Source organism: Notolepis coatsorum (genome assembly GCF_963971535.1).
Source record: "Notolepis coatsorum genome assembly, chromosome: 14".
NCBI classification, from domain to species: Eukaryota; Metazoa; Chordata; class Actinopteri; order Aulopiformes; family Paralepididae; genus Notolepis; species Notolepis coatsorum.
In genome coordinates, this window is record NC_140178.1 from 36,662,300 (window position 1) to 36,688,878 (window position 26,579).

A 26,579-nucleotide genomic window follows, 5' to 3' on the forward strand; every position below is an offset into this window, starting at 1 on the left:
CCCAGGCAGCAGTGGTTCAGCAAAAAAATTGTTACAAGTATATATCTGCTTAGAAAACGAAAATGTCTTAATTCTTTTAATTATTTCTCCACATGGTAAATACACAGGTCACAACATGTTTACAGGAACGTTTTGGAGTTGTATTTGGAGTGTATTTTGTGACTGTTGGGAACTAGGCTACACTGGCACACCTACTTCCAGTGAATGATGCTAAGCTAGGCTAACGGTGCGGCTGTTCCCTAAGCCTAATGCATGCACAGAGAAGAAAAGGGTATGTATCTGCTTGTCTAACTCCAAGGTAGATGGCAAATAAGCTAATTTCCCAAAAAGTTGGCGTGTTCCTCTTAAGCCCGACGGGACCGGTACCGGTCCCAAAATGATATCATGTCATAAATCAATCTCTCCAGACTGTTTGACAAAAGTATCGCTTTTTCTTTTCAAACTTATTCAAGTATAAACATCATAACCATGTCACAACAGCATTTATAATGTATATTATCAGTGAAGCTAGACCAGCACTCTCAGGTTCAAATATTTAATGGCAGCCTGAAACAAGCTATAACACTGACGAAGGAATATGTAATTCCGAAACATGTTTGTTTCAGGCTGCCATTAAATATTTGAACCTGAGAGTGCTGGTCTAGCTTCACTGCTTCTTTTTTATATAATACTTAATGGGATTTCAGCACCCAGTGTAGAATCTTGAGAGCGCGGTCTAACTTGACATTTAATGTATATTATCATCAATACGTTAGTTTAACAATAGGTCAAAGTGTTATTAGATAGATTTTACTTTTCGTTTTGGTCAGGTTTATTTCGCGAGGCGACCATTTTGGAAATTTTTAACCATGGGAATTGTAATTTTTTGCTGCCATTTTGTAAAGGACATCGCTAGCTGTCGATCAGCGTTGGAATTTTTCAGAACGACACTTCCCAAAAGGCTCTATGGGGTTTCAAGCGTCATACTTCTGTATGAATTATTTTAATATCTCTTATTATTCGGGATAATAAACCACAAGACTTAACGTTATTGACATATATTGAAGCGCAGTTCGTTTCTCTTCCCTATTTTTTAGCATGCAGCAACAATTAGATTTGAAATTAGTTTCAAAACGGTTGCACCCTATTCAAAATAAAAAAGTACAGTAGATTTCATTATCTGTTCTTCGCCTGGTGATACTAAATCCAAATTTAACTCGGCCATTTGAAAGATAATATATGTATATATATAAATGTGCGAATTGGCTATAATAAGGTCATTTATAAGCCTGCTATTCTATATTCTATAATAATATTTCAAATTGCATTGGTCCGGATGGGAGAATTCAGTACTGTATCTACAGAACCTTCTGTTTAATCATCTTCCCTTTATTAATTTCCTTCGATTTTTTTGTACACATGATCTCAAGAAGGTACTGAACGAGATCAGTGGCAGTTCTTCATGTCTGGTCATTATTAGCATGGTGTTATTCACTGTCAAAGATGCAAAGAAAAATCATAATTCATATTCTCCTTTGTTTCATCACAATTTAAGCAAGCATAGTAATAGACACAATATTTATGACACTGGGAATACATTCACTGAGGTCCATAGATGTCCCTAGATACCAAGAATATGCAAATGGACCTTGTAGAAGTGGAGCAATATTCCATTTACTTAGGTATGTATTTTAGGCGGATTTTCAGAAAATAGGGCTCCGGGCTTAACACTTTGGCGTCCGCACTTGTTTACAAACCTGTACTTTCTAAGAGATATATATATAATTTATAGTATTGCTATCTGTCCATTCTCATTGTCACTTGAGTGCATAAACCGTGCCTTCATAATGGCTTAAAGAAAATAAAAATCCATCGGTTGGTTGTCATTTTATAGCGTCGTGAATATAAGGTTTATCGCGCTTTTCGTCTAGTCTTTTTTCCAGGAAGCTAGATAATAGGCTAAACGTTGGTGCCGTTATATCAAACGCCATTTCTGCTGTATATATACGAATGAAATAAAACAAACTGCGTAGCATCCGGACTATTACAGAGCATCTATGGATGAAATGGGGGCGGCGGGGAACGCCGATTAGTATTATTGATTAGCAATATAGTGTGCGTTCAATCAGCCATGTTCACTGATCATCACGTTAGGTTTTAAAACAATGTCCAATCCAGCTGTAATTTGGGGGAATAGTGTCCTACCGTCAGGCCATGTGATCGCCAGCAGCATTTCTTCATTAGTCATCGGATTCTGGTAGATCGATATGTCCATTGGCTAATCATAAATCCCATTATTCCAGGCTGAAAAATACGTTCGGTAACTGGATCAAAGATGGAGGGTCTTTGTTTGGAATCGAGGCTCATATGATCCGCCCACAGGACTGTAAAAGAATTTCTTTTTTTAAATCCCCTCAATGATACTGCAGTGGAGCGATGGCGCCCCTAAGCGGATCTGGCCGGTAGTGCATGTTTCGAAAATCAAATATGTGGGTAGGTCATGGATCTCGATAGCGGACGTTAATAGCGTTATAAATATGGAATAAAACAATAACAACTTGCCACAAGTATATACGTGGCTCTGGCCCACAACGCATGGCACCGAAACACGTATATACTCGTGGACGGACGGCATAGTGTTAAGAGGTTTGACTGCAAATTCTTTGAAAAGTTATGCTAAAGTGAAATATCCCTTTAACACACATCGTTTTTACAATATGTACAAGTACAGCACATTCAGAATTGTTGACAGCAATAATCATATTGCATCTACAGTAGCAATGACATGACAGTGTGGCGGGTCCTTCTCTCTTTTTTTCCGCATGTCTCTCTCTCATCTACCCCTGAGTTTCTTATTGCCCTTTGATATGAATGTGCCTCCTTAGTTTCCCCGGTATGCCACGTTAGTGAACGTGGATGTGGCTCCTTTGTACAAAGGATTGTTACCCTGGAGAAAAGAAACAAAAGAATCACGTTAATTTGAAGAAAGAAAAAAAGTTCAAAATCAATGTCACATTGAAACACATCTTTAACATTGGTGCAATTTAGATTTGATCCATCAGATGGAAGCCTATTCTGTGCTATCACCAAATGTTACACTGTCTCTCTGCGCTATATACTGCATGTCCACTATACTGTATATTATATAGATATATAGATACCAGAAGTGGAACCAAGTCCCAAGTCTTAAGTCTTTAAGGCGGTCGGGTGGCGTAGCGGAGATTGTGCTCGTCACCAATGCAAGAGGCTGCGGTCTCGACTCCCGGAGTCAGCATTGCCTGTGGCTTGGGCCGATCGTCATACTAACTTGTTTGGCTGAGTTAGCGGGAGGGAAGTCGTGGATGGTAATCTGGCGTTGTGGACAGCGACACCTACAGGTCAGGTCTGGGCGCCTGCTCAGCGAAAGGCAGGAAGTGGTGAAGGCAGCGTGACCTCCCACGCGTTACACTTCACCAATGAGAGTCCTCGCTGCCAGGTGAAAAGAGAGCCGCTGGCTATCTCCGCATGTGTCGGAGGAAGCATGTGGTAGACTTCAGGGTTCCCTTGTACCGACCAGTAGGGGGAACATGTGCACAACGACCAGGTAGGGGAGGGGGGGAATTGGCATAATGACTAAATTGGGATGGGAGGAAAAGCATAGAAAAAAATCAGGTGGAGAAAAAGAGGATTAAAAAAAAAAAATAATAATAAAATAAAATAAGTCTTATGTCTTTACACTCAAGTTCCGAGTCAAGACAAACAAGTCTCAAGTGAGTCAAAAGTATGAAACCTTGGTCTTTTGAGTCCTAAACAAGTCCTACTGCAAATGTAATGCCATTTCAACAGTAATAGTTAGTATAGTAAATGTAGATGATTCTGTACTGACACACAACTTCCTTCTCTGCTCGCACAACTTGATTGGCAGTTGATGGATTAGTAGTACAAAGTATGATGTCATCTTTTAACATTTTGGCTTGGGGAAAGTATCAAGTCTTTCAAGTCATTAGGCCAAAGTCTGAGTGTAGTCACGAGTCATCAGTGTTAAAGTCAATAGGGCTGACAATGGCTCAGGAGGTAGAGCCGTCGCCTGGTAATCGAAAGGTTCCCGGTTAGATTCCGGCTCCTCCCGGCAGCGTGTCAAAGTGGCCTTGAGCATGTGTCCCTTAATTGACTGATATCAATCCCTGTCTTCTGAGTCGTTCAGCCATTGTGTAGTGTGATGTGTGCCGGGTGCCATTGTATGGTAGCCATTGAGCCTGCATAGCCCAAGGTTGAGTGCTGCCAGTGGTGGTGAAGGAGGCAATTTCCACCCTACATTGTAAAGAGCTTTGAGTGTCTAGAAAAGCACTATATAAATGCAATTAAGTAAGACACTTAACCCCTAACTGCTCCCGATGAGCAAGTTGACACCTTGCATGGTTGCGAATGAGTGAATGTGAAGTTGTAAAGCGCTTTGGATAAAAGCGCAATATAAATGCAGTCCATTTACCAAAGTCGAGTTGCAAATCTTTTAATGATTTTGTCGAGTCTAGTCCAGGAAGTCATCAAATGCTTGACTCGAGTCTGACTCGAGTCCAAGTCATGTGACTTGAGTCCCCACACCTCTGACAGATCCTCCATTAGAACTCTCAGGTCTCACCGTGTCCCACTTGGCCTTGGCCCTCTCCTCCTCAAACTTGCTGAACTCTCCGCGGTCGTGGATGGTGACCAGGAGCTTCCAGATGAGCAGAGCGGCCAGGCCCAGCAGCAGGATGGCCCCTGTCACAGCCGCGAGAACCACCAGGATGTCTGCTCCCGCAGGACAGACTGGGGAGCAGAACCAGAGAGGAAGGGGAGAGAACGAGAGGAAGAGACGGGGGGAGAAGAAAAGTAGGAGAGGAATGAGATTTTCTTTTTAAACTGCTAACCTTCTTTTACTATTATGCACTCTGCTACTAAGGAATCTACCTTGCCTATAATCATTACCTACTATGCTAATATGCACTCAAGAATGTAGCACTAAACTTCGACACTGTTTGATGAACAATGTTACTTAGCTGCCAGAGTTGTACCCTTCCTGCTGACAGAACTAAGTCGCTTTGAATAAAAACGTCAGCTAAAAAAGCATCAGCTAAAGACTGAATGTAAATGTAAAGATAACTACTAGGGAAACCTGTTGGCTACTACGCATATTGTGATCATTATGTTAATCACACTCTAATTGTTAGTATTAAAATGCTGCGTGAGGCACAATAGAGATGCCGTCACACAACCTCTTAGTGCATCATCATTGGGCTACTGTATTACATTAAGGACTATGGATTATAAAATATGAGTGTAGCCCCCCCCCCCCTCTCTCTCTCCTGATTGGATGAAGTGGGAACGGGATAGCAGAACATGTATTTTCTGTTAATTGCAGAGCGGAAAGACTCCCAAACACTCCCTATCCCTATGTAGACCACTTATTCTAACAAAAGAATACCACTCACAGATAGCCTTTCTAATTCTGCATACCTTGCTAGTTGCTAGCATGCACTGTCATGCGCTGGGACCCTACTGTACATGCTGAGAGATCAAGCCCTCTATTAAATATACAAACCAATGTCTTTCTAAAAATAAGCTATTTCTACTTCCTCTAATGATCACCCAAATTATGTGGTGGACTGGACTGGTTGCTCTATTGATACAGAGGAATTAATATCAATATGGAAATAACCCATATCCTGAAATCTCACCCACCCACCGTGGGCTCCTCCACTCAACACTCAAGGGGAACACCACTCAAATAATATTTTTTATTTCCAGTTCAATCAATATTTTGTAAACATGAGATACTCTCTGGAGCTGCTCCATTGCCAATGAATGGGAGACTGATTTTGTGGACCCACAGAATTGTATTTTTATTTTTTATATCCAAATTAGCTTTATTCTATAGTAGTGTTCTCAGTTCTGAAACAGAAAATGTACCTATGAACATTCTCCTGGGTGCTCTCAGTGTCATCTGTAAAATCCTTCCCAATTCATTGTCTATGGAGCAGCTTCAGACTGTTTCAAGTTTGAGTTTTAGCACTCTAGTTTATTCTTATACTTTTTATTCTTATTAATAATAATAACAATAATAATATGACCATTATCGTTCTTCTTATTATTTATGTTTATTATTATTATGACCATTTTACCCCATTTCAATATAAATGGACCCCAACACAAGTTCTGACCTGAAGGTTGTAAAAAAGTAGTGTAGTAAAGAAATAATGGTGGTTTAATCGCTCTGTTCTGAGAGGGATAAATAAACTTAGTACAGTAAAAGTAATATGGGATTAGAAGCATTGTGGCAATATAATCCAAGAAAGATCAAGTGTTAATTCCTTATATATACAAAATGATGTGCATGCGTGCACACGCGCGCACACACACACACATGCGCACACACACACACACATGCGCACACACACACACACACACACACACACACACACACACACACACACACGCACACACACACACACACACACACACACACACACACACACACACACACACACACACACTCACCTGGCTCCTTTATGACGTAAAGCATGGATTTGCCACTTTCGTGGTCTTCGTAGTACTGAAAGCGCACCACACAGTCATCCTCGTCCTGATATGTACAGTTCACTGCATTCTTATCATGGAAGGCTGTATAAACAAGAAGGAAAAGGGAATTAAGGACAAAAAAAACAGAAAAAGATGGTTTAGACGACAAGTGTTTTAGATTTACAGCTCTACAGTACAACATGTAGGAGTGGGTGAAACGACTTCAATTTCCTGTGATGATATATGTAGCAATTTGGAAGGTAGCAATATATATCAGAGTATTTGTTCAATATTTGAGTACAAGAGCTCTATTAGAAATGCCCCTTTTCTTAAAGGTGCTGTAAGTGGTATTTTCTTAAATTAAAATAAGTGTTAAATAGCCCTATATAACCCTAACCCTAACAGCCATCACTGATATAGTGTTTGGTCAGTCCCTCTGCTCAGCAGTAAACAGAAAATACATGTTCTGGTATCCTGTTCCCACTATATCCAATCAGGAGAGAGAACCCTAGATCTTTTTACTTATTTCAAGAAATCTTGCCAAGCCAAATGTGCTTACTGCACAGGCATTATTTTACTTGTTTCAAGGACACATTTGCTTAAAACTAGTAGGAATGTAGACCACTTATTTTAGCGAACAGAAAAAGACTGTACCACTTACAGCACATTTAACAGAGCAATTATATCATATTCATATTGTGCAACACATATACAAAATGTTCACAACAAAGTGAAACGTGCTCAACGTTATGTAAGTCTGTAGTCAAAGCTGATGCAACAGTTCTCTGTGTTCTCATCCAATTAGAAAGTATATGGGCTAATTTACACCTTAACCCTTTCACTACCGCACTACCAAATGGTTAACCCTTTCACTGCGGCAATATAGAAGGTTAACCCTTTCACTGCCACACGACAAAGGGTTAACCCTATGTAGTGTGATAGTAAAGGGTTAACCTTCTGTAGTGTGGTAGTGAAAGGGTTAACATAAATTGTGTGTATCATTTCAGCCAGTATGGTATATCACCCACCCTTATCAGCATGTATGTAAAGCATGTATCAGCATGTAAACTACAACAACAACAACAACAACAACAACAACAACAACAACAACAACAACAACAACAACAACAACAACAACAACAACAACAACAGAAAAGCTCTGACCCAGATCGTCCACCAGCTCAATCTCATCTCTGCAGATTCTGGCACAAGAGTCAGGATCTTCAGAGAGCACTCCTCTCTTGTAGTGGCCACACTCCACACAGTCCCTGCAAACAACAAGCACACACAACGGTATCTTTACACCCACTGCACAGTACATGAGATACTCTTCCATGGCGCTACTCGATTCCCCATGACACATGACACGACGCAGGGGAGATCCAGCTGCCCATATCAGAGCAAGCAAACACATCAATGCAGATGTCCATACTATACACAGTTAGGACTATCTGACTCTTAATAATCAGTGTTGCGTTCCTCATATCAACACTGGTTGCACGCACGCTAATGACGCCACGCGTGCGCACGCTCCCGGTTGCGTGCGCATAAATGTTCCCTCGCATAAGGACAGACTAAAGACAGTGCCTAATTGCCTCTATGAATGGAATGTAATACCTGACGACTGGCGCTATTGATATGCAAAGTAGCCAGGTGGGTGCTGCGAGTTGGCGCATCAGTCGAGTGCAGCGCATTCCTGTGTGCACACGCGTGCATGTGTGTGCACGCGCTTCTGCTCACACAACTTTGGTTGCACCCATGAGCAACGCATCACTGTTAATAATAAACACTGCATGGACTCCAGTGCAGTGTGTTACTATACAGTTTTGACCGTGTGTACCATCATCACTATTACTATTGTCTGATTAATTCCTGCCAGTCACTACTGTTCACTACTATTACTGTTATCACTATTACTTGCACTTTGTTATATGTTCTATTATTATTACTACCTACCCTACCTGTACCCCCCCCCCCCCCATGCAGCTTAATGAAATAATACTTGGCTTGACTTCATGCAGAAGTCCTACCAATATCTTTTGAGTGTCACAAACTAATTGACCCTAATTCACACAGTGGCCATTTAGCTTTTACATCACACTCAAGTTGGGATTCCTTGAGAGTGACATGAGAGCAAAAACGGCCGCTGCATGATCGAATAAGCTAAGATAAGATCAGATATATAAATATATTAAAATAAGATATTCTGGATATATTATATTGATCCTTACTTTTTGAAGGTGCAGGCGTCGGGACAGGTGGGGCATTTCTCGCAGGTGGCCCCGAAGGCCCCGGGCTGGGTGCACTCACAGACCCCACAGTCACAGTGGCCCCGGCCGCTGCACAGCATGCCGTTACTGGACATGCAGGGGTCGACGCGCGTTGAGCAGTTGCAGTTGTCTCCCTTCCAGGCAGGGTCACACTTGCAGTAACCACAGTCACACGTCCCGTGACCTGGACACCGGAGGGGAACAATACAATAAGGTTAATCTAGTAGTGCTCTCTATTTTCATCTATTTTGAAACAGAAGTTAGAGTTAATACAAGTTAGAATCTGCAGGGTAATTCTGCATTTCATTATGATTCCCTCTCTAGCTGATTGATTGATTGATTGAAAACTTTATTAACAGATTGCAGAATGGGTACAATACAGTACAGCTCAATACACACAATTGTTAAGGGGAGGCAGACCAGAGAAAGACTTTCGTCTTGTTTACATCAGGGTCCCCCATTTTCAATTCATCAGGACATATATGACATACATGACATACAGATATTCAGTACTGCTACATCTATACATTTATGACATATCAGATTTGCAAATACAGTACTGTTTGTGATACAGGAGGAGTCAAGAGAAGGGAGTATATACATTTGACGTAGAAACTGTACATTGGAGGAGGTTGGGTGGGGTTGTGGGGGGGGGTTGGGTACATTGGGATATTGTCAACCATACTGGGTAATTTACATTGGAGGTGGTTGGGGGGGGGGGAGAAACACTGTATAAACAAGCAAAACTGTACATTGAGGGGGGGGGGGAGACACTGTACAAACAAGCTAAATTGTACATTGGACTATTTACAAAACCATACTAGGTAAATGACTGTACATTGGAGGGGGTTGGGTTAGGACATTTACAGGGGCCAGTTTTGAATTGCAGTCTCCCGTAGGTGTCCCTTGAGAGTGGTTTTGAAAGTGGGTAGTGATCCACATTCCTTTACAGCTTTGGGTAGGGCGTTCCACATTGATGTGGCATAATTGCGAAACGTGTTTAGTCCCTTATTTGAGCCGAATCTGGGTTTAACATGATTTGTGGCGCTCCCTCTGGTGTTGTGATCGTGGTATTCACTGACCTTTGGGAAGTATTTTGACATGTACATCGGTACCTTGGTCGTGTAGTGTATCTTGTAGACCAGGCCCATTGCAAGTTGCTGTACTCTGTCGTCTACTCTAAGCCATCCTAGGTTGTCAAAGTGGGCAGGGGTGAGGTGGGTTCTAGGAGTAAGGTCAAGCAGTAGTCTGACCAGTTTGTTTTGAGATGTTTGTAATTTTGTTTTTAGCGCCTTTGAGGTGCTTTGGTACCATGAGGTGCAAGCATAGTCGTAGTACCCTTGAATGAGTGCTCCTGCCAGAGTCTTCAGGGTATTCTTGTTTACCAGAGAGGAGATCCGGTACAAGAATCGAGTTCGTTGGTTGACTTTTTTTATTACATTGGATGCCATTTTGTCACAGGAGAGATTAGCCTCTAGGATGGAACCCAGGTAGGTAATTTCATCTTTCCTTGTGACAATATTGTCACCCACTGTAACTGAGAAGTCGTCGGTCTTGCTGAGTTTGTTATTTGAACCGAAGAGAATGGACTCTGTTTTGCCCATGTGTAATGATAGTTTGTTATCAGCGAGCCATATGCAGATTTTGCCTAGTTCCGAGCTGAGGGTTTTTTCAACCTGTAACTTGTTCTTGTCAGAGACCAGCAGGGCTGAGTCGTCCGCAAACAGGAACAAGTTGCAGTCACAAGCTGACGACATGTCATTTGCATAAATTAGGAACAGTAGCGGTCCTAGTATGCTTCCTTGTGGAACACCACAGCTCACTGTGAGGGGGGGGGGGATAGGGTACCGTTTACCTCCACCATCTGTTCCCTCCCCTCAAGGTAGGATTGCATCCAGCTCACTGATAGACTATCAAAGCCAATTGCTTTTAGCTTGTCAATCAGAATGGAGTGATTGACAGTGTCATTTGGAATGAACTCCAACAGTCCTTAAAGCTTGAGATTCTCCCCTCTGTTGCAGAGTTTAAAACCAATCAAGTTGTACGTGTTTATATTGACTTGTTGTTATCCTTGCTTTTTGCCTCGTCTTGTCGTCTTATTGTTCTTTTTGCTCATTTCTGTATGTACACCCGACGTGACCGTGACTGAGGGGAACCTCAGTTGTACGGTAGTTAGAGTTTAACCCTTTCACTACCACACTACAGAAGGTTAACCTTTCATTACCACACTACAGAAGGTTAACCTTTCACTATACCCAACTACAGACGGTAACTAACATTGGCTGTTTTAGTGCCATGCCCAACTCGTTGAGCTACAGATTTGAGGCACATAATGGCCTAGGCAGGGCTGGGCAGACCGATGTGTGCATTTGACTTTTCATAGCTATACTGTATGAGTCACCACTCGAGTGTTTTCCCTCCCCCTTTGTTTCTGTTAGATTGTGTCTGTGAGTTAAGCTAGTCAATTTATCAACTGGGTCTTGCGTTAATGTGTTTTTGCCTGTCTAGGCTGGTATGCAACGTGTGTGACTTCATCGGAGTGAAAGAGAGTTACAACAGCATGTTATCACATACCACTTAATCACCCCGAACTTCACGCTGGGGCAGGAAAATACAATGTTGCGAAACATACTGTATACAAATCCAGGCGTGAATCCCTGTCACCCCTCCCATACGCAAGCAGTCCCAGTCTGGGATGACCACTTCCTGTCTCCGTTGGCAGAACAGTAAGTAACTCATGGGTGGGTGTAACTCATAGGTGCAACATGTCCCCGCGAGAACAGTCTACAAGGCTGACACGTTTGGTTACCTCAGGCAGTACAAATGAGACTGGTCACAGGAAAGAAAACACGAGTTGGCACTGAACGACTAAGTGTAAAATGACATGAGTCAGGCTCTAGTGGCTAGTTGTGAGACTAGGGGAGTGGTTGGTTGTGAAATACCACAGAGCTCCAGAGGGGTCACTAATGCCAGGCTTTAGGAGACATGACCAGCTGTTGTTGAGGTCAACGTAAAACCTAAAGTGAACTGTGTTCTCTCAACCCTTCATCTTCCTTCTATCATCCTTCTGGGATAATTGTGATAGATAAGACAGGAAGGCAGACAGACAGATAGACAATATCTCTCCAGTAACTGTCATGCACAATATGAAATCTGTAAACTTCTGTAAATATTTACTTGATTCTGAAAAGTATATGTGATATGTTTTGAATGTGCAGAAACAATACAGGAGAATACATATTTGAAAGCAATACAGAATGCCCGAGAGCCTTACTGCATTATTACATTGCATTCCATTATATTTGCATCAGTGGGTACCTGTATGTTGTCTTTTCCTTTTCTTTTTCACCATAAATTGATGCATAAAAGGCACAACTTGGTGCATAAAAGTAGAATGGACCCTCAGACCCCCCCACTTAAAGTCCCCCCCCCATGTTGAGACCAAACCAATGCCAATAGATAGATAGATAGATAGATAGATAGATAGATAGATAGATAGATAGATAGATAGATAGATAGATAGATATAGATAGATAGATAGATAGATAGATAGATAGATAGATAGATAGATAGATAGATAGATAGATAGATAGATAGATAGATAGATAGATAGATAGATAGATAGATAGATAGATAGATAGATAGATAGATAGATAGATAGATAGATAGATAGATAGATAGATAGATAGATAGATAGATACACATAGTGGGAAAGGGAAAGAGAAAGAAAGGGAGAGTGTGAGAGAGAGAGACAGAGAGAGAAGAGAGAGAGAGAGAGAGAGAGAGAGAGAGAGAGAGAGAGAGAGAGAGAGAGAGAGAGAGAGAGAGAGAGAGAGAAGGTATTGCAAACAGTAAAGGGTGTTGTTAATGGTTAATGGTTAACTAGGTTTCTTTTTCACCACACCACATTTGCTTGTTAAGTGGAACACAAGATAACACCATCAAGATCAGGAGAAAACGTGCCCCAGTGCTCCAGCTCCTAAAAAGTATCTCACTTGTTTGTGTTTCCTTAACCTTTAATTCTGACCTCAAGAGTTTGTGAAGAGCTCTGTCATTTGGTTGTACTGAGACGGTGTTCTCAATAAATATGAGCTTACTTATTTACTTTTCCCTCTCAGCCCGTAGAGGGCTCTAGACGCTCCACAGGAACCATTACGTCCGCCCTGCTCTCATTGCCTTATTTGTTGTGAGGTTGAGTCAGCGACGTAGGTCAGGGTTTTGTAGGATTATATCATCTCCCCCGCTCTGAGGCGGCACTGTAATCCGTCCCATTAATCACATGCATGGGCTTTAGAGAAGCCAACCACAGGGTCAGAGGAGGAGGGACAGGAAGAACAACAGAGCGGAGGGAGAGAGAGCACTAGATGCCAGCTAGTAGAGAGGAAATAAAGACATACTTCATATGAATGAAGACAGAGCTAAGACAATGGAAAAGTGGTAGTGGTGAAGACAAGCTGGAGGGAGAGAGAGAGAGAGAGAGAGAGAGAGAGAGAGAGAGAGAGAGAGAGAGAGAGAGGGGGTACTGTAGATGAGAGAGCGAAAGAGGTAGAAGAGAGAGGGGTACTGTAGATGAGAGAGAGAAAGAGAGAGATAGAGGTAGAAGAGAGAGAGAGAGGTACTGTAGATGAGAGAGAAAGGGGTAGAAGAGAGAGAGAGACTGAATAAGAGAGGAGGGGTAGCAGAGAGAGAGACAGAACAAGAGAGAGTGGGGCTGTGTGCCAGAGGAATGCTAACTTTCCAGTTCCTTCTCGTCTGTTTATGAGCCCTGGGGGTATGCCTGCTGCCTCCTGTTCCTGAGGAATACATACCTACAGGGCAGGAGTTTTTGGGTTTAGTACAACTTTACCTCAATACCTGCTACTTAACAGAACAGCAACACCGATTATGGGCTGTCCAGAGTTCATATACTGTATAAATGTCATCATGTCCACAGCAGGGCTCCAGCCTGCTACACCATCTTATAACCCTCATGGTGTTCACTTTAACACAACACTATGTTAGATATTCGGATAATTTTGTTGACTGCGCGCGACAGCTGAACAGAGATGTTGAGACAGGAGTCAAAGGTGGAATTCAAGTTGGTAATAGCCAACGATGGTTTACTTTTGAAGTCTGAAGCAAATGTAGAGTACAAACAGGTCTGGACCAGAGCCTCGGGTGGAGACTCGTGCAAGAGCACCTCCAGAGATATTACAGACAGCGTTTATATTCATTCTGGAATCCCATTTTGATTATTGGTTGATGAATGATGGCAGATAGGCGGTGTCTAGATCTAGACAGTGTTGGGAAAGTTCACTTTCTACATGAACTAGTTCAGTTCACAGTTCACAATTTTTAAAATGAACTAGTTCAGTTCATAGTTCATAATTCAAAATGTTGAACTAAAGTTCATGGTTTCAAAAATGAACTAATTTAGTTATTTTTAGTTCTTTTTTTATATATATATTTTTTTTATATAGATTTTTCACATACAGTTACTTACATTACAAAAACACACATTGGGACAATGGAGGGGGGGGGTCCTCCAGTTCATCTCTATGCCATCATCCACACCATAAGCAAGCAAAAACAAAACAAAAAGAAAAACAAGCAAAAAAGGAAAAGCAAACCAAGACAGGCACTGTACAGTATTGCACTTGCCTCGAGCCCATTCACATGTAGACATATATTTATTTTTTCCTATCCTAGGTCTGTCCATACAATGGGGCACTGGGCCTTTAGAAGGATCCGAGAAATTTCAGCAGGAAAATAGTCTAATAGTGGGGCCCACACCTCCTGAAAGGAAGCGTTGTTGCCTCTATGCATTTGCACAGTGTCTTTCATGGGGTAGCACACCGAAGATCTCTCTATACCACATTTGTAAAAATGGAGGCTTATCCTTAATCCAGTTTATCAGAATGCATTTCCGGGCCGAAAGTAGAAGTTTATCAAATAGTTTGAATTGTAAAGGGTGTCACCCCTCCTACCCAACCCCCCCCCCCCCCCCCCCCCAAACCACCTCCAATGTACAGTCCCGTCCCCCCACCTACCCAACCTCCTCCAATGTACAGTTTCTATGTCAAATGTATATAGGCCTACTCTCTTTTCTGGACTCTTTTTGTATCACAAACAGTACTGTATTTGCAAATCTGGTATGTCATAAATGTATAGATGTAGCAGTACTGTCTATCTGTATGTCATGTATGTCCTGATTAATTGAAAATGGGGGACCCTGATACAGTACAGCTCAATACATACAATTGTTAAGGGGATGCAGACCAGAGAAAGACTTTCGTCTTGTTTACATCAGGGTCCCCCATTTTCAATTCATGACTGAGCTGTACTATACTGTACCCATTCTGCAATATGTTAATAAAGTGTTCAATCAATCAATCAATCACTTGGCCCCAGAACCTGGATAAACACTTAGATTCCCAAAAGTAGTGATATACTGTAGCCTGTAGGTACCCAGGTCTGTTTGACATTTCGAACATAAAGGAGATATTGAACGGCCCATTTTGTTAGTTCTTTTTTCAATACGTTGCTGCAAACTATTATTTGTAAAAAATATTGAACCACACAGACAGCAATCAGAATACTGGCATTTCCATAACGCTTTGCCACCGCGCATTCAGTCCACACTGCAGCTTTCATCTCTACAGTATATTTTCAAAAACATGAGGAACAACTTTGCTTGAATTGTCTTTATTATGAAAACTAAAACAGGACGTTTGCATATTCTCAATGTTGCTGTCGACGTTGTCGCGTCGATGTGGGGACTTGCTTCTTCAAACCGGGTGGACAAAGTTTACAGACAAACGTTAGATTGTTTCCGTCTGAGTCAGTACTGACTTTAACGTTAAACTATTTTAAATCCCCAAGCGCCGACATCTAGAGGTAGAGTTCTCTGAGCGAGTGCTGCTCTCGACCTGCTGCTGCGCAGCTCTGGGCTTCTGCTCGCAGACGCAGATTCAGCTGTTGTTGTGATGAGTCTGATGACGTAGCAGGGGGTGTACAGGCGCGTTGCCAGATCGGTTGGTTTTCCACATAATTTTAAAGCCTGTTTACGGTGTGTTTTCACTGGGTTTTCGGCTGAAATACATATGAAATCTGGCACATATTTGAACGCCGTTATAACAGATGCTGAGAATGAACGCACTTTTGAACTCCGTTACACAGCGCTGAGAATGAACGCGTTCTCAATTACGTTCATTTAGCGGATAATCAGTACGTTCAGTTCACGTTCGCCCAAAATACGAACGCGTTCATGAACGATCGTTCATTGAACGCGTTCAGGTACATCACTGGATCTAGAATATGGTCACGAGTTCTATATGTCTCCGTTGTGTTTTACTTCACTTGTGAGAGAGAGAGAGAGAGAGAGAGAGGGGGGGGGGGGGGGGGAAGAGGGACAGAGATACTACAAGATACAAGAGTTTTATTTGTCACGGCATACAGGTATACAGTGAAATGCGGGGGGTCTCGCCCACAACGATGTGCATAATACAAGTAATAATATAATATAAGAGTCCAACCAATAGAGCGACATAGTGCAATAAACAAGTAAACAAAGTAGGCATATCGGTATCTGTACATTCTTAAAGTGATCTTTCCTTCTGTAAAGTGTCCGTAGTGTGAGCGTGTGCAGCATGAGTGTGTGTGTGCTCATGTTAAAGTGGCTGCTAGTGTGTGAGCGTGTACAGTGTGTGTGTTGTGTGTGTGCTCATGTGTGCTTGTGCGTGGAGAGTTCAGTGTTCAAGGCTCTGATGGCCTGTGGGAAGAAGCTGAGCCTAAGTCTCTCTGTCCTCGTTACTGGTGCTCGCAGGCGTTTGCCTGACCGCAGCAGCATGAACAGGCTGTTGTTGGGGTGGTGAGGGTCTTTCATTATCCTGCAGGCTCTGGATTTGCACCTCTTGTTGTATAGGACCTGCAGGGTTGGTAGTGCAATACCCGTGGTACTATGGGGTTACCTGTGAGATCTTTAGAATGTCCTTCAATAATAATCCAATAACTACCTGTCAACTGTTGGTGTTTATATCACCGGCTTGGGGCAAAATGTACCCAGTGCATATTGGCATGTTTACTCAGACAATAGCATAATTTACTGACGTGTACTGACGTGTAGTGATGCACCGATGTGAAAATTGTGGCCGATACCGATAACCGATATTAATATTGCTGTTCTGGCCGATACCGATATTTACCGATGTCGATATCTCTGTATAGAAAACACTTTTTTATGATAATCAAATAAAGAGCTATTTTCCAAAACGCATAATTTTTTTTTACTTTTGTAACTTATTTTCAGAAATGACTGATATTTTGAAACTATTTAAGGCCAAAACATGTAAAAAAAAATATATATATATATATATATATACGTATATATATTTTTAATATCGGCCCATATCGGCCCCATCTTGATATCGGACCGATACCGATGTGTAAAAAAACTGCCATATCGGCCAATATATCGTGCATCACTACTGACGTGTACTACTGACATACACTGACGTGTACTGACATGTACTGACGTGTACTGACGTGTACTGACGGAGGGATGGGGACAGGAAGAAAAACATTGAAGAGAGGGAGCACTAGTCGCCAGCTAGTAGAGAGGAAATAATAAAGACATACTTCATATAAATGAAGACAAAGCTTAGACAATGGAAAAATGGTAGTGATGGAGACAAGCTGGAGAGAGAGAGAGAGAGAGAGAGAGAGAGAGAGAGAGAGAGAGAGAGAGAGAGAGAGAGAGAGAGAGAGAGAGAGAGGGGGGAGAGGGAGAAAGGAGAAATAGGAGACCATCTGTTCCCAAGCATTCCCCTGGCACCACAATCCCACTGAAACCATCTCTAGGATGCACATGTAGCTGATGTTTACTAAAACCAGAACAAGCCCATTCAATCCCCCAAACACTGTTAGCATCAATACCTATGGTAATCTTAGTTAATGCAGGGTGAAGTGATGATTGTCTTTCTCCTAAACATTTTCCAAAGTATTCTGTTGCTATTCCGTTGCCAGGAACCGTTTTAGCCAGTTTATTAATGTCAGAATATTAATTGGTCGTTTTTCTTTTAATTAAGCGACACAAAGAGGGGTTGAAGTTGAGAGTTCACTTCAGCACATTTCTTTTCCAAACCAGAAAACAACAAATTTGCTGCAAACGTTTTGTCTATACTGGCTTAAAGTGACCATAATGCATCTGCATCATATAAGCCTCTGAGATTTCAAAACCAAACGGAGTGCCCAAACTCATCATTGTGTAGGCTACTCTGGTATCTCTGTCCTTGCACGGGCTTGGTCCTTGCTTCACTTTTTGACCATCAGTCCATTTTAGGAGATTCTTCCAATTCATGTTTACGTCAATGAGAAATGCGGAGGCCAGTATATAAACAAAGAAACCTCACTGTTGACATCCTGCTCACTAAACCAGTACGGTGAAGGTGTGAAAGATGAGTCAAGGCTCTCCTTTACTGTAACACTCAGATTAGAATATGTGGTTTCCTGCTATGCCATGTATATATTTTTCTCTACATCCGTTTTTGTGTGGGTGCTAGTACTGTATATAATACGGAAAGTTCACTACCTTTAATTTAACCTTTAAAGCATTCATCTTTAGCTGTTCTCAGGTGCGAACACACACACACACACACACACACACACACACACACACACACACACACACACACACACACACACACACACACACACACACACACACACACACACACACACACACACACACACACACACACACACACACACACACACACACACACACACACACACACACATTTGAAATGTTTTATGTCCACATGAACAGAAGTACAAGGAGGCCTCATACAAAGGACATAAACAATGCGAGTGCAGTCAGAAAATTATGAAAGAACAAGGTGCATGGACGGCAGAATCATGGGAAAAGGTAACAACGTCTCCTCCAAATTGAGCGGCTTCCTATAATTGCTGATACTGAGCAGTACCTGGCTAACTGCTTGACCTTCCTTTTGGGGAGACCGGCTAATTGTAGGCCCCTCACAACCAACTTGTGCACATGCCCTAGGCTGCCAAAGATAAAAAACTAGGAGTTTACATCTGTAGCCTAGCTGTGAGATGGTCTGCTGTAGCTGTTGGTATTTCAGCATTTTGGTTAGGAAGGCTTCTTCTATCTAAGCTGTAGTCAAAAGTACAGCCAATCTCAAGAATGGACACCTCCCTAAGGTGTTCATTTACCACAAATAAATCAGGGGTGTTAGCTGTAATATTAGAGAACACGGAATCATCATTGCACAGGTTGAACATGCTTGGCTTCACAGTAGAATGCTTACATGGCTTACAATAGGGTGTCACGGATAGTGCTTATAACAGATTAAGATCAGAAAGCAGGGAGTTCTTGTTTTTTTCAACTTAATAGTGATTCTTGTGTATCTGTTTCGAGAACACACACACAGTTACCAGGCCTGAGAAAATGCCTGTTGTTTACGGTACTGTATGTTCAATATAAGATGTATTATTTACAAGCCCTGTACAAATGAGAGGGAGAGCGGCCCAAAGAGGACACCATACGCCGTTCTCTATTTGTTGAGCCACGTAACAACAAACAAGAGTAAACCAGCCTTGACGTCACAGTCGAGGCCCGGCGACAGTGAGGACAGTAAAAGACGACTAAGGCTTTGCTAATAAGTCATAGAATCCTGTGGTACTGAGAGTTGCGTATGAGCAAAACGTAATAACAGACAGTAACGTGTCCACTCACCAGAGCACAGCTTCCCCTTGAAGCGAAGGCAGTTGAAGTTGTCACACTCGCAGTACTTGCCCCAGACCTTGCCAAAGTCACTGCTGTGGCAGGTGCATTGTCCACACACACAGTCTCCTCTCCCGTTGCAGATGTCCGTAGGACTCTCTGGCTTTTTCGGGCTGCAGTTGGCGTCGTCGGACGGACTGTAGTCGCCCTCCGCGCACTCGCAGTGGGGGCCCAGTCGGCCCAGGTGACACTGGCACACGCCGCACTCTAAGGTGCCATTGCCTTGGTTACAGAGGGAGCTGTTGGCCACGGCCTGAGCTTCGCAGTCGCACCCGCAGGCGAAGTCCACCGTGATCTCCAAGGCGTCCCTAAAGCCTTGGGGTTTGATGGTGAAGGTCCGACTCTTTTCCTTGGGGCAGCCGCGCAGACGAGCCTCCACGCTGAACGACACCTGGATATAATAATAATAAATGTATTTGTATAGCACCTTTCATACAATAATTGCAGCCAAAAGTGCTTCACAGTGATGTAGACACAAATAGACATAGGGATAAAATGTGCATACAATTTGCATAATTATACACAGGCACAGAAATTATATTAAAACCTCCCGGAACATTTTTAATAGATGTATTACATTAAAATCTATAAAAGACTATTGGCAGGTTTCTGACTAAATAAAAGCAATGCATAAAGTGCAGACATAGAATGAGTATAAAAATAGACAGAATAAGAGCAGTGCAATAAAGTAGACTAGAAAATAGACGCAAAACATTAAAATTAAATATTTATCATCTACAGTACAACAATCACAGAGTAATCGGTATAAAGACTCAGAGGTAGCAGTACTGGGTGCCACCTTCCAACTGAAACACAGTTATCATATCAAAAGTGTAGGGGTGTAATGGTACACAGAAGCCATGGTTCAGTATGTACGTCGGTTTTGGGGTCATGGTTTGGTACGAGTTTGGTACGACAGGAAAAAGGCTACAAAAATCCCAAATGTATAAGGCTATGTTTCTTTTAATAAATGTTTAACAGACAGTAGTACAAGTTACACTTAGTTCCACCTAGAGTAGATTTAACTTCACGTGAAGCAGAGAAAGAAGACTCTAGAGACAAGATGACATGTTACACAACAGCAGAGGATGTATTTAACCCAAATTCCACCTAGTGTCTACAGTCCCCCCTGAGACATATTCATCGTATGGCTCCCCGCACTGAACCGTGATGTCAGAACCGCGGAGTCAGAACCGTGATATCAGAACCGTGGCGTCAGAACCGTGATATCAGAACCGTGACGTCGGAACCATGACGTACAGTACCACAAAGTCAGAACCGCGGTACATCAGTACTATAAAGTTGCGGGACGAATACACGTACCATTACACCCATACACAAGTGTGACGCTTAATGCGCTTTGCGTTTGTTCACAAAATTATCAAGGAGGTGTAGTTCTTGTAAATACTAAAGTTTGTGCCAGGGATTGTTTTTAACCAGGGCTGTGAAACCTCTGGCTTCAGTGAAGTGATACTAGGGACTACACTGGGATGGCCACAGAACTCAGACTACAGTGTGGTTTAAGTGTGGCCTACAGCAGGAATGCACCACCAGCTCCTGTCTATAGATCAGCAAACACAATCACTGTGCCTTACCTACAAGAATTTAAATCTACTTTATGCTGGCGATATTTGCTCATGATCTATCCTATGATATTTCTTGTTACACTGAACTACACGCTGGCTGTATAAGGCATGTATAAGCCCTGTATAGGCCACGTATAAAGCATGTATAAGGCATGTATAAGCCACGTTTCGCAATTATGCCACAACAATGTGGAACGCCCTACCCACAGCGCGGTAAAAGAATGTGAATCCCTACCCACCTTCAAAACCGCCCTCAAAGAGCACCTACGGGAGGCTGCAATTCTAAACTGGCCCCCGTAAATGTCCAACCCCCCCAAAAAAAACTCGTAATGTACAGTTTATTCCCTCTAATGTATATATTTTCTTTTAGGATCTCTGTCTCTTAGACAGTACTGTATATTTGTATATCTTGTATGTCATAAATGTCTGGATGTAACAGTACTGTATATCTGTATGTCGTGTATGTCATAAATGTCATGATGAATTGAAAATGGGGGACCCTGATGTAAACAAGACGAAAGTCTTTCTCTGGTCTGCATCCCCTTAACAATTGTGTGTATTGAGCCGTACTGTATTATACCGATTCTGCAATCTGTTAATACAATTTTCAATCAATCAACCAATGTATAAGGCCTGTATAAGCCATGTATAAAGCCTGTATAAGCCATGTATAAGGTATAAGGCATTAGATGGGCATCAAAACAGTGCCTACCGTGTCTCCGATCTTGAGGCCAGAGCAGGACTTTAATCTAGGGAGGACCTCTCCGTTCAGACATGTGGCGTTGAAGGACAGAGCCACCTCCTCTGGAACTCCGTGCACCTCCAGCTCCACCTTGGAGCGGATCTTCTGCTCAGTCAGCGGTCAGACCAGAAGTCACCATTTAGTTATTATTATTATCAGAAAAGACAATTCATCAACGTTTTTGTTAAATGTGGTAAAACTGCCATGTTCATTTTGCATCGTTAACTCAAAAAGGTTCTGAAAGCATTTAACTTTTAAGCCACGTAATAAGATATACCGCGTAAGCGTCCAGGATGAGCTGAATGACATTCCTGGAATCCTCCGACAGCGTTCCTACCGTCGTCCCTGGAATCAGCTCGCTGTAGTTCTGCAGAAGAGGGCACAGTGAGACACGGGCAGCAAGGGAAAGTGCAATGACCCATAAATGTATATACTGTATTAAAGGAACACGCCAACTTTTTGGGAAATTTGCTTATTTTCCATCTACCCTGAAGTTAGACAAGCAGATACATACCCTTTTCTTCTCTATGCGTGCATTAGGCTTAGGGAACAACCACACTGTTAGCCTAGCTTAGCACCATTCACTGGAAGTAGGTGTGCCAGTGTAGCCTAGTTCCCAACAGTCACAAAATACAACTCCAAAACGTTCCTGTAAACATGTTGTGACCTGTGTATTTACCACGTGAAAAAATTTAAAATAAATAATAATTAGACATTTTCGTTTTCTACGCAGATACAGATATATACTCGGATTTTTTTTTTGCCGAACCACTGCTGCCTGGGCGCAGTGATTTCATCACCTCAAAAGCCCTGTTTCTTTTTGAAAAACTGGGCTTTTGATGTGATGAAATCACTGCACCCAGGCAGCAGCGGTTTGGCAAAAAATTGTTCCAAGTATATATCTGCTTAGAAAACGAAAATGTCTAATTATTTATTTTTATTTCTCCACGTGGTAAATACACAGGTCACAACATGTTTACAGGAACGTTTTGGAGTTGTATTTGGAGTGTATTTTGTGACTGTTGGGAACTAGGCTACACTGGCACACCTACTTCCAGTGAATGGTGCTAAGCTAGGCTAACAGTGCGGTTGTTCCCTAAGCCTAATGCATGCACAGAGAAGAAAGGGGTATGTATCTGCTTGTCTAACTCCAGGGTAGATGGCAAATAAGCAAATTTTCCAAAAAGTTGCCATGTTCCTTTAAGACTACTTGGCTGTATAGCGGTAGAGTGTCCTTACTCTGTACAGGGGCACCACGAAGCTGGTCACAGCGAAGATCAGGTTGATGTTGTTATCTGACATTTTATCAGTGATGAGCCCTAGAGACGGGTAGTCCTGAAAAAGTCGGTAAGCAGTCAAGTCAAGTTTATTAGCATGTCCCAAACTGGGCAATTCATGTTACAGCAGATAATAAGAACTCAAAGAAACACAGTAAACATACATAAACAAGAAGAACATAGACAGACATGTACATGGTCACAAGATCAGATAATGGTAAACAGTTAAGTAAGCAACTACAATCATCCCCCCACCCACCCACCTCAAGGCTACCTCCTCATTAAATGTCAGCTCATTAAATGTCACCATCCTCGAATGAAGATTGTGATTAACGTCTCAAAACGAAACAAACAAATAAACGAACAAACGAATAAAAGGCACATGCTGTATTTGTGACACGAGTGCCCCTCACCAACACGGTAGACATGTCATAGTTGTTGTTGCTGTCCAGGTGACACTGTCCGTCGTTGGGCTGGACGATGCCGGCGATGCGACCGTCCAGGGCGATGTGAGTCTTGGCATCGGTGGTGAAGACCAGCAGGTGGGAGGCGTCTGGACGCCACCCGATCTTGTCCTAAACACGATGGACAGACAGAGACATACGCTGGCAGCAACGTCTGAGGTCTGTGTGTGTGTATGTGTGTGTGTGTGTGTGTGTGTGTGTGTGTGTGTGTGTGTGTGTGTGTGTGTGTGTGTGTTGTGTTCGTGCACGTATACTTGCATGCATGTACATACTATTCATGTAAGTGTGTGTGTCCATAAAACCATTAATAACCCTCTGAAATATTAAAATGTTATATGTGTGATTTAATTTCTGGATTAAAATAAAGCATGAGTGTGTGTGTGTGTGTGTGTGTGTGTGTGTGTGTGTGTGTGTGTAAATGGACTGCATTTATATAGTGCTTTTATCCAAAGCGCTTTACAACATATGCCTCGCATTCACCTGTTCACTCACACATTCACACACCGACGGCGGAGGCAACCATGCAAGGTGTCAACCAGCTCATCGGGAGCAGTTAGGGGTTAAGTGTCTTGCTCAAGAACACTTCGACGCGATACCGAGAGGAGCCGGAATCAAACCGGGAACCTTCTGATTACTGGACACGCGCTCTACCTCCTGAGCCACTGTTGCGTGCATGTGTGTGCGTGTGCACGTGTGTGTGTGTTTACATTTGTCTACCTTGCACACCACTGCCTGCATGATAGCATCAAAGCCGCCCTCTGGAGAGTCTCTGTTCCTGGAGATCTCCTGATTCTTCACTTCCTCCGTGAAGCGCCACACCTGGTCCGTCAGCGACAGCACATGCTGGTACCCAAACTGAGCCCTGCACTGAGTAGGTGTTGGAAACCTACACACATTTAAACAGCAGGAAACAGGGGGAGCTAAATCAACCAGTCAATCAGTAGAAGATATGAGAGTAGGTACCGTATATCTGTCTATAATTCCATCTATACAGACAGACAGACAGACAGACAGACAGACAGACAGACAGACAGACAGACAGACAGACAGACAGACAGACAGACAGACAGACAGACAGACAGACAGACAGACAGACAGACAGACAGACAGACAGACAGACAGACAGACAGACAGACAGACTGTACGGCAGACACAGACAGACAGACATATATAGCAGACATACAGAGGGAGAGAGACAGACAGACAGACAGACAGATAGACAGACAGACAGACACACAGACACACAAACCCACAAACCCACAGACAGACATATAAGTTATGCAGAGCTTACTCTACTTCAGCTCACTTTCTCTGAAATTGCCTACGCCACCTTTAATGTCAACAACTTCATTCTATGTCAATAAACCAATATGTCAACCTCATGTGTCTAGTTAATACGTGCCTTTGCAGCAATTGCATTGACGACTAGCCCCCCTCCCTCCATTTTCTGTTCTATATTTCTTTTCATTATCTATCTCCTTTGTGATTCATACTCGCTGCTGATGACAAGAGAACTTCTCCCCGGGGGATAAATTAAGCAACTAAAGTATCTGTCTTAAACATGACACCTCCTTGTGGAGCCATAGAGCTTTCATCATAGTGGGAGCGGGTTATAATGTAGTGCTGGCATCGGCAGAGTCGATAATTGCAGCAGTAGTCACAATAGATATAGTATATTAGCAAACTTCCTTCTCTCTCCACCACCTACCCATAGCAAGGGTTTCTCACGGCCTCCTCTGGGTAGATGTACATGTATGGAGACATGGGCTTGTCCACGAATGCTCCGAAGCCCATCCGTAGATTGCTGGTGGTTTTACCCATGGCGGTGGCCAGCTCGTTGCCCAGGGTGCGGAGTTGAGCCAAGTCATCCCTCATGGAATAGGAGAGGTCCATCAGATAGTAGAGATCCACCGGATAGTCCTCCACCTGCTTCACGGACACAGTGAAACGCCTGGCATCGTCTTGATGTGAAAGAGGGGAGACGATAAATTTTTTTTATGACTCAATCTATCATAATCAATACGATTAAAACTGCACGATTCCCAATACAAGTGGGGCCTCAGACCCTAGATGTGGGTGGGACCTATGCAGGAACCCCTTTTGGGGTTGGACATTTTTATCACAGAAATATATTACAATATTTTTTTATAGATTTTAATGACAGAAATCCATTACAAATTTCACGGGAGGTTTTAATATCAATTATCTGCCAATGTTATGCCTGTCTAATCTAGGGCTGACCTCGACTAGTCGAATAGTTGAATAATCTATCAAAAGGAACCGTAGTCGACTGCCAATCTCTCATTCTTTCCAAAAGCAAAGAGGCCTAGAAGCGTGGCTAACGGTGCGCATACCGGAGGCCTTTTGCTTTTTCCAAATCCAACTGTGCAAAAATGCTTCCGCATTCGTCACCGGAGGTACCGTAGTGGCGTGCGGTAATGCGCCTTTCATTTTCCTTCACGCAGCGCCCAGCGGCGGCGTGCTCGCTCAGGTGCGTGCGTGCGCCGGCGTGCTCGCGAGGTGCTCGCGAGGTGCTCGCGCATGCGCATGAGATCCCGCCTTAACAATATATATAAGTCACCGCCCCAAATTCAGTATCCAGAAATAGCTCAATTGGCAAGATGCCATGGCTGTGGATCCTACAGCTAGTTGCTGGTGAGTTCGAATCCCGTCAAATATATTTTTTTTAACGTGATTTTTTTTTAACGTGTATTCTTTCGCCGGTTAAGGTTAGGCATGGTTAAGGTTAAGGTTAAGGTTAGGCATTGTTTCGGAGTTGGTTAAGGTTAGAACGGTTAAGTTTAGGCGCTGTTAAGGAGCTGGTTAAGGTTAGAGTTTGTCAAAGAGAATGGCAATATTCTTTCTATGGTTAAGGTTAGGCATGGTTAAGGTTAAGGTTAAGGTTAAGGTTAGGCATTGTTTCGGAGTTGGTTAAGGTTAGAAC

At 42.7% G+C, this 26,579-nt stretch overlaps 1 protein-coding gene across 1 annotated transcript in view; it reads right to left on the minus strand.

The window, feature by feature from the left end:
- Positions 1 to 259: 259 nt before the first annotated feature.
- Positions 260 to 26,579, minus strand: part of itgb3a (integrin beta 3a) — a 29,478-nt gene continuing 3,158 nt past the window's right edge. The window contains exons 4-15 of the mRNA XM_084328242.1: positions 25,344 to 25,596; positions 24,353 to 24,521; positions 23,585 to 23,746; positions 23,134 to 23,229; positions 22,172 to 22,261; positions 21,865 to 21,999; positions 19,519 to 19,957; positions 8,745 to 8,967; positions 7,678 to 7,781; positions 6,493 to 6,615; positions 4,598 to 4,764; positions 260 to 2,926 (exon numbers count right to left, since the gene is read on the minus strand). Coding sequence (XP_084184368.1) covers positions 2,861 to 2,926; positions 4,598 to 4,764; positions 6,493 to 6,615; positions 7,678 to 7,781; positions 8,745 to 8,967; positions 19,519 to 19,957; positions 21,865 to 21,999; positions 22,172 to 22,261; positions 23,134 to 23,229; positions 23,585 to 23,746; positions 24,353 to 24,521; positions 25,344 to 25,596 — 2,027 coding nt within the window. The 3' untranslated portion in view covers positions 260 to 2,860. The remainder of the gene's footprint in view (positions 2,927 to 4,597; positions 4,765 to 6,492; positions 6,616 to 7,677; positions 7,782 to 8,744; positions 8,968 to 19,518; positions 19,958 to 21,864; positions 22,000 to 22,171; positions 22,262 to 23,133; positions 23,230 to 23,584; positions 23,747 to 24,352; positions 24,522 to 25,343; positions 25,597 to 26,579) is intronic.